The following is an 18,416-nucleotide window of genomic DNA, read 5'->3' on the forward strand; positions in this document are numbered from 1 at the left end:
CAGAAACATTTCCAGAGAATATTAATTAGCCAGGATAAATTCTAAAGCATTTGTAAATGACAGCAGTTTAAACAGGATAACTATTATGTAAAAGGTTAAACAGAAGACCACACAGGATATTCCAGGAAACAGTATAGCAGATAAAATGTGAACACTGAAATGCAATAGAGTTTTAGTTTATTTAAACTTGCAATCAGTTCAAACGATATTAATGGCATTAAAGGCATAGTTTTTCTACAGCTTCCTACATAGTATATGCACACAGTCCAGTCTATAAACTACAGAAATACCATTCCACTAACCTCATCACTAAACAGCAGTTAAAACAAATAGGAGAAACAATCTTTCTTCCAGCCCTTTAGAAAAGTTTAAAAAATCTCTGAGAACAAATCCAATCCAAATTAAGTACACCTTAGACTAGTGATTAACATGGTGTCATGCAAGATGCAGTTACCGTGTGTCCATTAAAATGTGGCCTTTTCAGATTGGTGTTGCCACTAAAGAAGCAGATCCATGACTGTTCACGCAGGGCTTACAAAAGCTGAAACCAGGGAAACTTTGCCCACCTGTGGCAGGATGCAACCTTACTTGGAATGTTAGGACCCTGGATTGATAAACCATGCCTTCATCAACAGCTATCTGGTGTGAATATAGTGCATTCACAATGCATTTTGAAGACCACTTAGAAGCTTCAGTTGGTCCCAAGTAAAGCAGCCCACTTGGTAGAGGGTACTTACTGACATAAATGAATTATCCCTGTGCTGAGGGCCCTGCAATGGCTACTTATTAATCCACAAGTACAATTCAAAATGCTGATTTTGACTTTAAAAACCCTATATGCCAATGGTTCTTAAATTGCTTGGCCCAATAATCCATTTCCCAGTCTCAAATAATGTCAATAGTATCGCACAAAAAATGCTTTGGGGTACTCAACTCAAAAACAAACAATTACAAATTGCTCTATTATCTCCAGGATATGCCCAAAATATCTCCTTAAGGGTAATTACCCCAGTGAAGAATCACAACAGATTCTTTGGCATTGGGAATACTTGCAGGACCATATTCTCTGACCAATTTCAATCTGCCCAACTCAAGATGTCCTGGGAGAACCTACTTTTGGTTTCCATTTGGTGACGAAGATTGTAGGGTTCTGCTGCTGCTGTACAATTTGGAATAATTCCATCCAGAATTATTTGATCATGCACATACCCCCACCCCAAATTATAATTTAATTCTATAAATAATTTAAAAATGAATCTATTTTGTAACTATTTCAGGGAATTAAAATGACATCATCAGTTATAATATGATTGATTAGTTTTGCATAATTAAGCTTACCTAATGGATGTTTCTTCATAGTAAGGACATTTTTAATAATTTTAATTAATGAATGTAAACCACCAAGAGTCTCCTTTAATTATGGAGGATACAAGTAAAATGAATGAATAAATGAATGAATGAATATTAACTATGAACACTCACTTGAAGCTTCATATGCATGGAAAGGCACTTTTATTAAAAGATCCTTCATTTTTCTGAGCTCTTAGATACTGGTTACTTCTTGCCATATTATGGACCATATCTAATACAAAACATAGTAACATTTTACTAAATTACTTTAGTTTAGTCCTATGAAGTGGGCCTTCAAATTTGGAAGCAGGCCATTTATCAGAAAGCTGATAGCCTGTCTTCTACCAATAACTACATTCTCATAGAGTAAAGATTTATTACTTCATTATTTACTTACTCATCTAGTAAGATTTATTATCACATGACAATCTGCAGATTAAACCATTGCAGTTCATTCTACAGAATAATAATAATAAAATGTCACTCAAAGCTATATTCATGCAAACAAAAAACAATAGTCCCAAATATTTCTAGAGACATAGTCTTAATAACAAATGCATACATTAAGCTAGAATTAAGAAGACAACAACAAACAGAAAATGCTGCTTCTGCAAAGAAGCTGATGAAACATCTAATTAACATCTGCAGATAGATCACAGAGGCTAACTTCAAACAACAGCATGACAAAGTAGCAACAATGGTGCACTGGAATATCTGGAAGGGAAAAAAACCCCTCGAGCCTGCAGGCAACAACTGGTGAGACCACATAACAGACAAGGTAGTAGAAAATGAAAAGGCTATAACAGTATGGGACTTCAGAATCCAAACAGACAAGAACTTGCCACACAACACCCCCAAATGTAACAATTGTCAATATGAAAGAGAGAAAAAAATGTCTGGCTAGTGGATATTGCAGTATTTGAAGACAACAAAATAGAATAGAAAGAACTGATGAATAATAAAAATGAATAATAAAAATAATAAAAATAATAAAAATGATAAACCCCAAAGGCTTTATTCAAAAACTGTCCACGGTTGACCTCACCACTTTCCTAAGAGGACTCTAAGGGGTGTGTATAAGAGCACATACGTGCCTACTGTTCCTGTCCTACTGTTTCTTCCCCTATGTATATATATGTTTTTAGTACCTCGTTTCTCCTCGTATATACGTTCATATATTATATAACCCTTTATGCAACGCTTGTATATATATATTGTTATATTGTTATGACGAATAAATAAATAAAAATAAAATAAAAATAAAATAAATAAATAAAAAATAAACTGGAGAAAATAACAAAATATAAGGATCTGCAAATAGAAGTAGAAGGATTGAGGCAAAAGAAAGCAAAGATAGTATCAATAGTAATGGGTGCCTTTGGGTATAATTCCAAAACATCTGGAGCACCACTTGAAGCAGAAATTTTGATTAGTTCGGAGAACTGATAGTAAAAATTCTTACTGGCCCTGCCCCGTCTATTCTCTGCCTCCCAAGTTCCTGCTGATCAGGAGGAAATGGGTTGTTGTTTTTTTGCAGTAACCCCTGGAGTGGGGAGGGAATGGAGGTTTTATAGTATCCTTCCCCTGCCACACCCACCGAGCCACACCCATAGAACCCATAGTAAAAAATTTTGAAATCCACCACTGTTCTGGGTCCAATTCAAGGTGCTGGTTTTGACCTTTAAACCCTTCATCACACAAGGTCATCCCTATCTTCAAAAAAGGAGACCCCAGCCTAGTTGAAAATTACAGACCAATCTCTTTATGCTGCGTCACCTGCAAAGTAATGGAATCAATCATCAACCAATCCATTACCCTCCACCTAGAAACAAACAACCTACTCTCTAATAAACAATTTGGTTTCAGAAAAAAATTATCCTGTAATTTACAACTTCTTCACTGCAAAAACATATGGACTTCAAATCTTGATGAGGGCAAAGCAATAGATGCAATTTACATAGACTTTTGACTCAGTGGTACATGACAAACTTCTTCTAAAACTAAAATCCTACGGCATCTCTGGACCCCTCCACAATTGGATAACAGCGTTCCTGTCAAACAGACAACAAGTGGTCAAAATAGGCAGTGCCCTATCAAATCCTGTTCCTGTCAATAGCGGTGTTCCCCAAGGCAGCGTTCTTGGACCAACGCTCTTCATATTATACATTAATGATCTCTGTGACCATATTATAAGTAATTGTGTTCTCTTCACTGACGATGTTAAACTATTTAACACTACCAACGATACAGCTACCCTTCAAAAAAACCTTGACTTTGTTTCGGAATGGTCAAAAACTTGGAAACTCCAAATCTCAACTAGTAAATGCTCTGTCTTACACATTGGAAAAAAGAATCTGAACACTAAATACAAGCTCGATGGACATTACCTTGTCAATGACCCCCACCCCGTTAAGGACCTTGGAGTTTTCATATCAAATGATCTAAGTGCCAAAGCCCACTGCAACTATATCGCAAAAAAGGCTTTAAGAGTTGTAAACTTAATCTTGCATAGCTTCTTCTCCAGAGACACTACACTACTAACCAGAGCATATAAAACATTTGCTAGACCAATTCTTGAATACAGCTCACCTGTCTGGAACCCATACCTCATTTCGGACATTAATACAATTGAGCGTGTCCAGAAATATTTTACAAGAAGAGTTCTCCACTACTCTAATTAATATGCCACCAGACTTGAAATCCTGGGTTTAGAAAATTTAGAACTCTGCCGCCTTCGACACGACCTGAGCTTAACTCATAGAATCATCTGTTACAATGTCCTTCCTGTTGAAGACTACTTCAACTTCAATCACAACAATACACGAGCACCCAATAGATTTAAGCTTAATGTGAACTGCTCCAATCTTGATTGCAGAAAATATGACTTCAGTAACAGAGTTGTTAGTGCCTGGAATGCACTACCAGACTCTGTGGTCTCTTCCCAAAATCCCCAAAGCTTTAACCAAAAACTATCTACTATTGACCTCACCCCATTCCTAAGAGGTCCGTAAGGGCGTGCATAAGAGCACAAGTGTGCCTACCATTCCTGTCCTAATGTTCCCTTTGATTGTCTCCAATTTCGTATAGTTATTACATACTTATGCTTATATATATGCTTATACATCGTATAGTTATTTCATGCTTATGCACAATATACTATTGTGACAAATAAATAAATAGTTGCGCCCCTTTCTAGACCGGGATGCCCTATGCACGGTCACTCACGCCCTTGTGACGTCTCGCCTGGATTACTGCAACGCTCTCTACATGGGGCTCCCCTTGAAGGGCATCCGGAGGCTGCAGTTAGTTCAGAATGCGGCTGCGCGGGTTATAGAGGGAGCCCCTCGTGGCTCCCGTATGACACCAATCCTGCGCAGGCTGCACTGGCTACCTGTGGCCTTCCGGGTGCGCTTCAAGGTTTTGGTAACCACCTTCAAAACGCTCCATGGCATAGGGCTGGGTTATTTACGGGACCGCCTACTGCTACCGGATACCTCTCACCGACCCGTGCGCTCTCACAGAGAGGGACTCCTCAGGGTGCCGTCAGCTAGGCAGTGTCGTCTGGCGACGCCCAGGGGAAGGGCCTTCTCTGTGGGGGCTCCCACCCTCTGGAACGAACTCCCCCCAGGACTCTGTCAACTTCCGGACCTCCGGACCTTCCGTCGCGAGCTCAAGACACATTTATTCATCTGTGCAGGACTGGCGTAGATTTTAAATTTTATAGGGGTTTTAAATTGGTCTTAATATTTATATTTCTAGTTTTAATAATTGGGCATTAGAATAAGTTTTTTAATGTTTATTTTAAATTGTATATAAGTGTTTTATATGCCTGTGAACCGCCCTGAGTCCTTCGGGAGATAGGGCGGTATATAAATATGAATAATAAATAAATAAATAAATAAATAAATAAAATAAATAAATAAATAAATAAATAAAAACAAGGCTGAATTATTTGAGAGATCACTTTCTCCCAATTATATCTGCCATCCTGTGAAGTCCAGCCGAAGAAATATGCTGCCGGTCCTGTCTGTGAAACAATTTCATCTGGTGGGACACTGTCCCCATCTCACCCCCCTCCCCACCTCCCAATGTGAGATTGGCTCCATCCTTGACAACCTTCCAGAAATCTTTTAAAACATGGCTGTGTCATCAGGCTTCAGGATCTCAAGGAAATGGTGATTTCATGAGATGGCTACATTGTTTTTAGCATCAGTTCTTTCCATTACCTTGTGATTAATGATATTGTTAAAGTCTTTTAATTGTAGGTTTTTTTAACATTTGGATTTATGACTGTTTTTATTTTAAACCCCATAAAGTCACTTTATTGTGAGATGGGAGTCTACATAAGTAAGATAGATAGGTAGATGAGATAGATAGATAGATGAGAGAGAGAGAGATAGATGACAGAGATAATGATAGATAGATAGATAGATAGATAGATAGATAGATAGATAGATAGATAGATAGATAGATAGACAGACAGACAGACAGACAGACAGACAGACAGACAGACAGACAGACAAATGGATGATGGACGGACAGACAGACAGAAAGGATGACAAATGATAGATTTATAAATCAGAGATTCACCCAATCTTTTGTGTTCCTTGATATATTTAGATTTTTGAAAAAGTAGTTACCTCTTGTGGTAGACTTTGCCTATACAAATAGTGAATGTTGCAATGAAAACAAGAAGAACTCTGCATTTTGAAAAGAATTAGGAAGAACTGCATCAGATCTCATACAAGCACAGTACTTTTCTCCTTTTAACTAAAGTATCCACATCAATTTTCAGTGTTCTAAAAAAGATATTGCTGATTCAAGGGTGACTTTAATGAGTTAATTTCTTAAAGCAGCCACATTTTTTCCCAGGCTTATGCTAATAGAGGTGCTTGGATTGTATGAGATCTGAAGCATTTCTTTCTAATCGTTTTCAGAGTGTGCACAAAGATTGAATTAAATTTTATTGATTTTAAATTTTATTGATTTTAAATTTTCTATTATTAATTTTAAGGGGTTTTAGTTTTATATATTTTAAAGTTTTTTAGGCCAATTATAAAATAAGTTTTTTAATTTGTATTTTAATTGTATATTGTATTGCCTGTTTTTACTTTTGGCTGTACACCGCCCTGAGTCCTTCGGGAGAAGGGCGGTATAAAAATCGAATAAATAATAATAATAATAATAATTGAGGGCAAAAGAAGAACAGGATGACAGAGAACGAGATGGCTGGATGGAGTCACTGAAGCAGTAGGCGTGAGTTTAAATGGACTCCAGAGGATGGTAGAGGACAGGAAGGCCTGGAGGAATGTTGTCCATGGGGTTGCGATGGGTCGGACACGACTTCGCAACTAACAACAACAACAGCTATAACAGCCTCTGTCAAGACATACTTTTCCACTAAGCAAATTGGTGAGGCTAAAAAAACAAATTGCATATCAAATTATATAAAAAGACACAGTTTATACATCCACACCCAGACACACATCCAGGCGCACACACACAGAGACACACTTAAACTTTATCATATAAACACATCCTAGAAAAAATCATTCTGAAGCTGAAATATAGTCATTGAACAAATAGAATATTTCTCATGAACATTAAAATTTAAGGTGTGGCAACCTTCATCAATAAAATTCAAGGAAAAATGTTTCATGATGTGATAGATGAAGCCACTTTCTTGTTTGAATTAGCAGTGCAGGGAAAAACTGTAGTAAATTGAGACACGTTTTGGGAAATGCTTGCATTTAATACGTTCCACTTTTTTTCTGGCTATAATCAAGTGTGGTTCCTTCCAGTTATTTAAGGAAGGACATTGCAATTCAGCTGCATGTAATTCTTAAAAGTGAAATATCTACACAAGTGCAGTTTATAGCAACTAATATATCCAAAGTAAAATTAATATAAGCCTTGATAAACCTAACAGATGTAATATCTTCATGACAAACAAAATGCACTTAAACTAAGGATGATCTATTAACAGTACAAAATGCTTGGTATGCTATTGTATATAAAACTCTTAAGGAAAATTCAAGAAATGAATTGATTGCATTCTGTTTTGAGTGAAAATGATCAGGTTGCACATACCAAAGATTTTGTTACTAAATAACCAGACATATAATACAGTATATGAAACATTTTTCAAGTGCAATAATATTTCTATTGTGCATTTTTATTGTTGGTTTATCAAAGCCTATTTGGTGGAAAATATGATGATGCTATCATTTTTAGACCTTAATGTGAGTTACCTTTGATTGGAGCTCTCTTTTAAGGAATTACAATTATGGGCTAAGAACACAATAGAATATAAATTCCTTTTAAAAATAGAAAATAGCGCATACCTCATCAACTTGTCCAACGGCTCCAAAAATCTTTGCCATTTGCCCTATCAAATTAGGAAAAGTCTCCCCAATTTCTTTCAGGAAAGGCAGTAAATTGGCCAACAGTTCTGGTTCATAATCTGATATTTCTATGAGTATGTCTAGGACAATGTTGTTATAAAGAGGATCTCTTAGATGATCAATTAGAGAAGAAACACATTCTTTGAGGACCTAAAAGAAGGGTGAAACATAAATTCCAGACTGATTTTTGTAAAGAAAAACCCATCTGCTTGTAATTCTTAAATAAGTCAATTCACGTTCAATTATTATCAACATATACTGACAGGGTACTGCTAGAAGTTGTACATTATTTGATTTAGCATTTCATTGTCAAGGAAATTCTTTTTTAAAAAATCCTACAGTGTTTACAAGATTCTCCTCTTAGACTAATATGTTTTATTGATCTTTTTAAAAATTTCAGTTAAAGTCTCTGATGATAGATTATTGTGAAAAGGCAACAGAAATTCCCATTTTGTTAGAAATGCTTAAATACGTCAAGTGCCTGATCTTCGGACCTTCCGTCGTGAGCTCAAAACACACCTATTTATTCAAGCGGGACTGGCATAATAGTGTCAAATTTTAATTTGGGGTTTTATTAATATTTTTAAAATTTTAAAACTAAATTTTAATATTCAGCCTTTTTGTAATTTGCTAGGTTTTAAATGTTTTAACTTGTATATATTTCGTGTTTTATCTTGGCTGTACACCGCCCTGAGTCCTTTGGGAGAAGGGCGGTATAAAAATTTAATAAAATAAATAAATAAAATAAATAAATATCACATTTGATGCCTAAAGTGAAGAATGAATTTAAGAGGCAGATTTTTAGATGATTTAAACGATCATTTAAGTTAACATAGCCTCTATATACAGGTAGTAGTCCTCGACTTACAACAGTTCATTTAGTGACCATTCGAAGTTACAACAGCACTGAAAAAATCGCTTATGACCGTTTTTCACATTTAACAACTTTTGCAGCATCCCCATGGTCACATGATCAAAATTCAGACGCTTGGCAACTGACTCATATTTATGACCGTTGCAATGTCCTGGGGTCACGTGATCACCTTTTGTGATCACTTTTTGTGAAGCAAAGTCAATTGGGAAGCCAGATTCACTTAACAATCATGTTATTAACTTAAGAACTTTAGAGATTACTTAACAACTGTGGAAGAAAAGTTGTAAAATGGGGCAAAACATAGTAACAGAAATGTTGGGCTCAATTATGGTCGTAAGTCGAGGACAACCTGTATTGTACTGAAAAGTTACATATTTAAAGTTAGGATTCAAGTCATTGACAGTCTGACAAATTATAATCACATCCCTGTAAATTAATTGAAATCAATAAAATCTAGGCACATTTTTGCAATCACAGGAAAAGGGTGGTAATGAAGTCACACATGCATGGGTGTGATTTATGGAACTATGCTGAAAAGTTATTGTATGAATTCCCCATGTACCATTTGTGCAATATCATGATTAAAAACTGAAATTATAATCTTCATGATTGCAAGAATTCATCTGAACTTGGTAGGAAACCAAGTTAATGAACGTGCTTTTTAAAAAAATCTAAATGTACGGGCTTAAATTTTCCACAAGACACAAATAATTTAAAAAGAAAATCTTGAATATCACAATAATAGCCCTGCTTGTAATTAGGACCAATTACATCTGTATCACTAGATAGTGACATTAATTTAGTCCGTGTATAGTGTGATATGCCTAAATCAAGAAATCCATATGCACCACCCACAATGAAAAATAAGATATTTAAGACAGAATTACTTTCATTTATACAAAACAGAGTTAAGTTGCTCAAGAGTTAAATTAACATAACATAACATAATAATAGAGTTGGAAGGGACCTTGGAGGTCTTCTAGTCCAATCCCCTGCCAAGGCAGGAAACCCTATACCATTTCAGACAAATGGCTATCCAACATTTTCTTAAAAAGTTCCAGTGTTTTTGCATTCACAACTTCTGCAGGTTAAATTACTTAACTCTAACCCATTATTTGACTCTGAAGCGTATGTTTATCTTAATTTATAGTATATAACTACCTAAACAAGTATGGAGGATTTAAATTTATATCTTTCCCTTACAAGAAAGTCTAAGTGTTCTCTTTTTCCTTTTTGAGCTAATCTTACAGATCATAAGGAATACAAATAAATGCATGTGCCTAAACTAAATTTATAGCAAGGCACTCTTTGGAAATGCTGCTCTTGCTCTGTGCATTTGATGGTTTCTAAGACAATTTTTAAAAAATCCTGCCTATTTTGAGACATTTGTCAGTAGCATGCAAGATATTTATTCCAGCTGAGTTCCTCAGATATTAAAACGTGAAGCCTGCTTTGAGTCTTCACTACTTCCTGTATACATCCATGTAGTTGTCTTAATTATAATTAGAACTGCTGATTTGTTCTGAGCAATTTTTCAACTTCCCAATCTGGCCCGGAAATTTCCTGTTCAAAAAGAAGCCAATCCCAACCTTGCTTAGCTGCTGGTTGGCCAGATATATAGGAAATTATTTCCTCTAGAAATAAGTTGCACTTTTCTTGTGAGCAAGTAGCATTTGAACATCATATTCAATAGGCCTCTGGCTTGACCTGCATAATTTGTCCTTCTATATTCTCACTAGTAGAAGGAAGGACGGCTGGTCTTATTTCTTTTAATGGCTTTCCTACCATTAACTAGAAATCAAATAGGTTTCCTAGATCAAACTGGTATTCAGGAGATCAAACTGCTTCTGTTCATAATGTGATAACTTCATCAATATCCAAATAACATTTTGGCTAGACTAAATCTATATATTTGAATCCAGATTCCCACCCCCCACCCCAAGTTATTGAAAGCAGTATATAATGATATTTTTTATTAATTAAATTTGTATGCTGCTCATCTCCTCTGTAAGGCAACTCTGGGCTATTTACAAATTATATTATTTGATTTTATGCTGTTAGCTTCTCTGTAATGTAAGCTCTGCTGAAAGGCAATAAGGTATATTAAGTCTTCTCAATTAGCTTTATGGATGACCAGATCTGACACTCTCTTTTACCGTCTTGAAATGGCAGGTCACAATTTACAAAGGAAGTTTCAAAGACCCCCCCAGTATCTTTAACAGAAGAATGGGAGTTATGTTGAAAGTTAAAGTATATGATCTATAGGCTAAAATGGGTTCTGTCAGAGTGGAATTATGGAAGAAATTATAGTCCCTCCGTTGCTATATATTTTGTAAAAGTTCCTTCAACTGTAATTTATAAATTCCTGGAGCTCTTTTTTATTTTTTCCAAAGATTTCTGAAATATATATATCCTATAATCTGGTACTATTGTGTTTTATAAGGTCTAATGTGAGGTAGCACAATCATTCTGCCTATACAACACAACTGGCTGTACATGAAACACGAAATGTTTGTACTATGTTATTCTTTTCTGCTTTCTTATAAAATCACTTGCTTTTCTTTAATCATAAAACATCTTTATCTTTGTAGAGATACACATTGGGGGTTTGTAGACAATGATGTCATTTCATTAGCACAAAACTTCCCTGAACCAGTCTAACTTTGAAATCCAAGGAAATATCCCTTTACAGGACATGATTCAACATAAGGAATGTACTAACGTTGGAAGAGCAATGTGCTCTAATGATGCTTGTGAGATCACTTGCATTATTAGACTGGGAAATTAAGGGGTTAGAATAACCCTTAGCCTCATTTTGCAAGCTTTGGAGCCCTTCCCTGCTTACTGGCCATGGAAATTCAGTGGCAAAGTGTCAATTATCATTGCAGCCATTTGCACATATTGTACTTATTTATGCAAGAGTTATAATAGGTTTTTTAAGCCAAATGTATTGGGAAACCTCTTATCTTTGTGCAGTGAATATAACTTGAGGGCAGGGTCATTCCCTTTTAATACTTTATTGTATACAATATTATGAATGGAGAAATTGGATTTATATATATATATAAACCAAAATCTGCATATACATATACATATACATATACATATACATATACATATACATATACATATACATAAACATACACATACACACACATATATATATATATATATATATATATATATATATATATATATATATATATATATATATATATATTTTATGGAGAAAACCCGAATAACCAAGACCTACATACAAACACTCATGAAAACCTCAGAAAACAAATATATATATATATATATATATTTGTTTTCTGAGGTTTTCGCGGGTGTTTGTATGTAGGTCTTTGGTTATTCGGGTTTTCTCCCGCATAAAATATATATATATTTGTTTTCTGAGGTTTTCGCGGGTGTTTGTATGTAGGTCTTTGGTTATTCGGGTTTTCTCCCGCATAAAATATATATATATTTGTTTTCTGAGGTTTTCGCGGGTGTTTGTATGTAGGTCTTTGGTTATTCGGGTTTTCTCCCGCGTAAAATTGGAAGTGTCTTGGCGACGTTTCGATGAAGTCTCATTCGTCATCTTCAGGCTTCAGCTTCATGCTCCCAGAAATTGCTCCCAGAAGCACGAAGCTGAAGCCTGAAGATGACGAATGAGACATCGTCGAAACGTCGCCAAGACACTTCCAATTTTACGCGGGAGAAAACCCGAATAACCAAAGACCTACATATATATATATATATGCCAGAAAATTTGTATTAGTTTAGACTCAATAATTTTAAGCTCATAGACCATATTCCTTTGAAATAGACTTAATTTTTGAGATTAAAAGAAGAATCATTTTGCTTTCTGATTAGAAGGCTTCTGGTTTTTTAACCTTCCAGGGCTCTCAGCCGGTGGTGTTTTCATCACTTGATTATTCTCAGATGAATGAAGCATTTTGTGCTTGAGATGACATTCATCTTTCTCATTCAACAGGCTCTTACTATATGAACATGCAGAGGAGCAGTTAAAACCATACTTCCTATGTCCAATCCCTAATCCAATAAAAAATAGGAATTTGTAAATATGCAAATTTACAAATATTGGTCCTTTTTTCCACATCAGTCTTAAAAAAGCTAATTATCTTATTATACGGAAAGAGTTCAATGTAGCAGACAATGATGGAAAAATGAAGGTTGAAACAAAGGATAGATCTCGGACTCCCATAAATTTATAGCATGTCATTGTGGTTAGGAATGATTCAACTTTTACTGGACACAGCATAATAAGTATTTTCCTGATGAACAATGAATCATAGTGTGTGATCTGATGCAAATAGTGTGTGATCATGTGTGATCTGATATATTATTATATTGTGTGTGATCTGATGTATTATTATATTATTATTATTAGCTGCAAAATTAAAAATTTGCATTTAAAGTATTTAATCTAAAACAAACTATATAAAAACCAGGCAGAATTATATCTGATTAGTACCTGGATGTGGGACCACCTCCCCAAAAAAATCCAAGGTCTAAATATTAGATTGAGAAATAAAAGAAAGTCCACAAAGAAGGCAATAGTGAATATTTTTATATTGTTGCCAAGAAAATAATCTGGACGTTTCAATGTATTCAGCAGCAATCTAGCTTGACTCAATGGATATTTTGTGGTATTTTGAACTCACAGCAATCCGAGTTCTTTTTAATTCCAGTTTTCAATGGATCTTAATATTTTTATGCTACTGATTTCAAGTATTTTGTTGAAATATTTTGTTGTTTTGTTCACTAAAACAAGAAATTCAGTGGCTTCTACAAATGGCTTTTAGAGTTTGCAACTCTGGAAATTGAAGCTTTGTGTTTCACCATTTTGGCTTCATTTCAAAAAAGAACCAATATTAAATTAAGACACCTGATTAGAGATTAATAAGTACAGCAATGAATAAATTCACTAAATAATAAATGCATAGTGAATAAATTATTAACTAGGCTAATGTGAAGGCCAAAGAGAGGACACTCTATACCCCTGAGCATGGCTGGCTCAGGAATTCTGGGAGTTGAAGTTCACAGGCCATAAAGGGGAAATAGTTTCCCACCCTGTTCTACATTCAGCCAATTGATTCAGCCTATGCTGAACTTTCCTCTTTGGGGAGCTGATGTCTAATTGGTTTTCAAACTCAGCAAATCTTAATGCAAAGTTCATGATTGAAGAGGGAATTCTTGGAAAGTTATAGGTAGGTATTTTGGACCCTGGCCTAATGGCAAGTTTAATTGTTCTGGGATGTATCAAAATGACACATCCCTCCTTTGACTCAAGAGCCACAGGTTTTGAGTTGACCAAATATTAAATGAACAAAAATTACCTTGGGCTGCTTTTTCTTTGCAACGGTTAGCAAAAGCTGTAGAAGATGTTGTTGTTCAGATGGTTCCAGATGAGGCATCAGTCCTACCAATTCTCTCAGGTGGTTGCTTAAAGGTTCTTGTTGCTTTTCATACAAAGAAGGCAATACACGGAGCAACGTGGAATTCCCTGTGAAGAATATGGGAAGAGAATCATAACAAAGAGCCTATTCTATTTTCTCTGTCAACAAGTCTTTAATTCTGAATGGTCTCAAGCTGAACAGATAAAGCAAAACAGAACCAGGATTTTATTACCCATAGTTTCTGGGAATGATGTCTGTGGGAACTGAATGTTTGCATCAAAACATATGGCAGAACAAGAGAAAAACAGAAATCAAATATTATTTAATATGGAATGTGGCTAAGTAAGGCAATATGGCTTTGTATATAAACCAAAATTATTTTTTAAATATTATTTAAATTGTGTATTAAACGATATGGTTATACTAACTGTTAAAGAACCTTTTAAAAAACCCAGTGGTGAAATCTATTTTTTTTTTACTACTGGTTCTGTGGGTGTGGCTTGGTGGGCATGGCTGGTGGGCATGGCAGGGGAAGGATACTGCAAAATCCCCATTCCCTCCCCACTCCTGGGGGAAGGATATTGCAAAATCTCCATTCCCATCCCACTCTGGGGCCAGCCTGAGATGGCATGTGCCAGTTCTCCAAACTACTCAAAATTTCCGCTACCGGTTCTCCGAACTGCTCAAAATTTGCACTACTAGTTCTCCAGAACCTGTCAGAACCTGCTGGATTTCACCCCTGAAAAAAACCCATTATAACTTACCTATTCTCTACCCCACCTCAGCTTCAATTTAAGTAGCCTATGTTACACTTAAGCAAGCTATGTTAAAGAGAAATCTGGAAGCAATATTTTATAACTATGCATTTAACACAAAGATACACTGATAGCAACAAAAGATACAATTGCTCAGATGCTGATAAAGTATGGGGGAGAGGTGGAGAGAATAAACAAGACAAAAAAGTTTTACAATTTTGGAAGAATGTTTGACAAAGTGTATGCACAAGCTGAATTGAAGCCAAATTCACAGAGAAATCTGTAACATGAAACATCATATACGCCAGCTCTGGAATGACTGAAGTTCCATGCTGACAACATATGGAAAACATCTGCCTATCATGATATTACATGGTTTTATTCTCTAAATCTTCAAAACATACTGAAATTCTCTGTGGACTTACTTTTTAGCAAAAAAATGTTCATGTTGGACTTCTGTACTTTCTATTATTTTAAACAAGGTTACTCATCCACTATAGGATAGCAAAACTTCAAACTTTTTAATAGAAACATCAGTTGTTACTGCACTTTCCTTCCTAAATTCCTGGAATGCCTCCTCCCTCCCCCATACACATAGGCACACCTCTCCCCCGCATATATATTTACAAACACACACACACACACACATATATATACCCAAAATATATATTTACACATACTGTACATACTATATCAGCATCTTGAATAAATTTAAAATCGTTATTTCTAGATGACATCACTTTCTAATTAGCAATCCTGTCTGAGAATCATGTAGATACAGCAGTTTCCCATCAAACAGAAATGAACTAACAATACTTATTCACCACGTTTTTGACATAAAATACTACTTACTTTCATCTTGGTCTTAAAAATGACCAAGTGGAATTAATATCTGTCAGTAGATTTACTCACAATTTTTCAATTTATTTACTAGTGGGATCCCAACATCCATTTCAAGTGAGAGAATTTTTCCTCGCTATCTTATCTTTACCTTAAGCTGCTTTTGCAATTGTAAACTGTAGAATAAGTTTGAAGGAGGTGACAACATTCAGAAACATAACCTTTCCTTCTTCTGGTATGAAAAGAGTCCTTTCCTGACAGAACAGTTAATCAGTGGAACAACTTGCCTCCGGAAGTTGTGAATGCTCCAACACTGGAAGTTTTTAGAAAGAAGTGGGATAACCATTTGTCTGAAGTGGTGTAGGATTTCCTGCCTAAGAGGGGGTTGGACTAGAAGACCTCCAAGGTCCCTTCTAGCTCTGTTATTCTGCTTAATATGTCTCTGAATACTGATTGCTGGCAGAGTTGTAGAATGAATAATGGATAAGGGTATTATGCTCATGGCCCTTTCATGATTTTCTTGGAAACATAGGGACAGATCCCAGTGGAAAACAAAGACTAAATGGGTCTTCAGTCTGATACAGCAGGCTTTCTTTTACGATTATCATTCCCTATGATTGGGATTGAGATGCCATGATATTCAGAGGTGGGTTTCAGCAGGTTCTGGCCAGTTCTGGAGAACTGGTAGCAGAAATTTTGAGTAATTTGGAGAACCGGTAGTAAAAATTCTGACTGGCCCTGCCCCCATCTATTCTCTGCCTCCCAATTCCCAGCTGATCAGGAGGAAATGGAGATTTTTGCAGTAACCTTCCCCTGGATTGGGGTGGGAATGGAGATTTTATAGTATCCTTCCCCTGGAGTGGGGTGGGAATGGAGATTTTATAGTATCCTTACTCTGCCATGCCCACCAAGCCATGCCCACCAAGCCATGCCATGCCCACCAAGCCACACCCACAGAACCGGTAGTAAAAAAATGTGAAACTCACCACTGATTATATTGCCATTATTTTAACACACTCTGGCGTTAAGGATAATATTTTCTGTTTGCATTGCTTTAAAAAAAATACATATTTATTTGTAGATGCTTCAGATGGCTTTCTAATGCAAAAGAACCCTCTCAAGGCTATATGTAAAACATCAATAATGATATATTCAGAGCAACGAACACCTAACTAATAAAAGCCAGAAACAGCAAAAGTAAAACCAAATCCAAGCATTAAAGTAAACCCCGCAAACTTTAAACAATTCTATAAAAATATACATTGTAAACCCACATCCTTTTCTTCCACATGCTTCTCTGCAATGGCCTGGCATGATATCATCGAAGTATTTAGTCTAAGAATGTCTTGAGTCAGCAGAAGACGAGGCTTGATTGCCTCATATGCCTAATCAAGTATTTTCTGCATCAGAACAAGTCAGCTAAATTGACCTTAGGCCAGATATAGGATTCTTCTGATGAAGTTAAGATGAAGCTTCCAGACACATGACAGAACTAAACATGCCTGTATGTTAAGCTCTGAATAGAAGAATTTGGCTGCCAGGCCTCTAATAGATACATTCCTGCTTTAAATCTCCAGATAAGAAATCTTTTAAGTCAGGCTAGAAAGGAACATACCAGAGATTAAGCTTTGACATTAGCATTATTCAGCCATGTTATCGAAGCCTCCAGATTGCTTTTAAATTAATGATGCTTTTTATTCCTACTGCTAATAGAAAAGCAAATCCTGGAGTATCCAGTCTTACTATTTCTACAGCATGTAAGCAGATGTTCACTCTTAAAACAAGATATGTCTTTTTGTATGAAACTTGGGAAACAGTTGGGTCCTTATGAATTAAAAGGTATGAAGTAAAAGTTGGCTAATGGATTATTCCAGAGGGAAATTTTTGGTGAAATGAGTTATGAATGAGGCACCCTCAGTCTGCTGGTTGAAGCTGGATAGTTTCTATTGATGTTAGCACATAAAAGGTACTTTCATACCATCAAAATTTGCCCAGCACACCATCAGCATTGGTTTCAAATTCATACTTTGTATATTTTGGCACAATGATGATCAATTACTGGCTGGCAGGTCAACTTAGATATATTTTTTAAAAGTTGTCACCCGTACAGTATTATTGATTTGTGAAAACATAAGACTAAAACTGGAAGGAACGTTATTTTATAAAGTAAAATATGGGCTAAACCTTTTCAGGGAAGTGTTTAAACTTTTGAAATCATATTTTATCCTTTGGAATATGATCAACTACTCGTCATGCACAGTGTGATGCTAGCTTAAGAATACAAATGAGCAGCATTTTGAATGATGAATCAAAACCAAAACAGACATTGCATTAATCATGCCAATGTGTTTAACATGTGCAAATTCTTTTAGGTATCTAGCAGACATGGGCAGTCCTAAGTTACTGGGTTAAAGAAAAGAAATTAATGCTAAGTTATTTTCCTCTCATCTAACCTAACAAAATTTGCTCCTCTGAAGCTGCTATCTTCATTTCTACTCTTTAATCCAGGATTTACATTCATTCATTCATTCATTCATTCATTCATTCATTCATTCATTCATTCATTTATTTATTTATTTATTTATTTATTTATTATTCGTACTTTTATACCGCCCTATCTCCCTAGGGACTCAGGGCGGTTTACAGCCATATAAAAAAACATATATATATACAGGGTAAAACATTAATTTAAAAAACTTATTATATAGGCCGAATATTTAAAATAGAGATATAAATAATAAAACCCATTTAAAACCAAATTTAAAATTTAAACATTAAAAATTTAAAA

General features: G+C 35.5%; 1 protein-coding gene across 1 annotated transcript in view; it reads right to left on the bottom strand.

Moving 5' to 3' along the window:
• VEPH1 (ventricular zone expressed PH domain containing 1) overlaps positions 1–18,416 on the bottom strand; it is a 140,091-nt gene that overhangs the window by 86,805 nt on the left and 34,870 nt on the right. Inside the window, exons 4-5 of the mRNA XM_058189142.1 lie at positions 13,974–14,140; positions 7,695–7,904 (exon numbers count right to left, since the gene is read on the bottom strand). Coding sequence (XP_058045125.1) covers positions 7,695–7,904; positions 13,974–14,140 — 377 coding nt within the window. The remainder of the gene's footprint in view (positions 1–7,694; positions 7,905–13,973; positions 14,141–18,416) is intronic.

Source organism: Ahaetulla prasina, chromosome 6, assembly GCF_028640845.1.
Source record: "Ahaetulla prasina isolate Xishuangbanna chromosome 6, ASM2864084v1, whole genome shotgun sequence".
In the NCBI taxonomy this organism is placed as follows: Eukaryota; Metazoa; Chordata; class Lepidosauria; order Squamata; family Colubridae; genus Ahaetulla; species Ahaetulla prasina.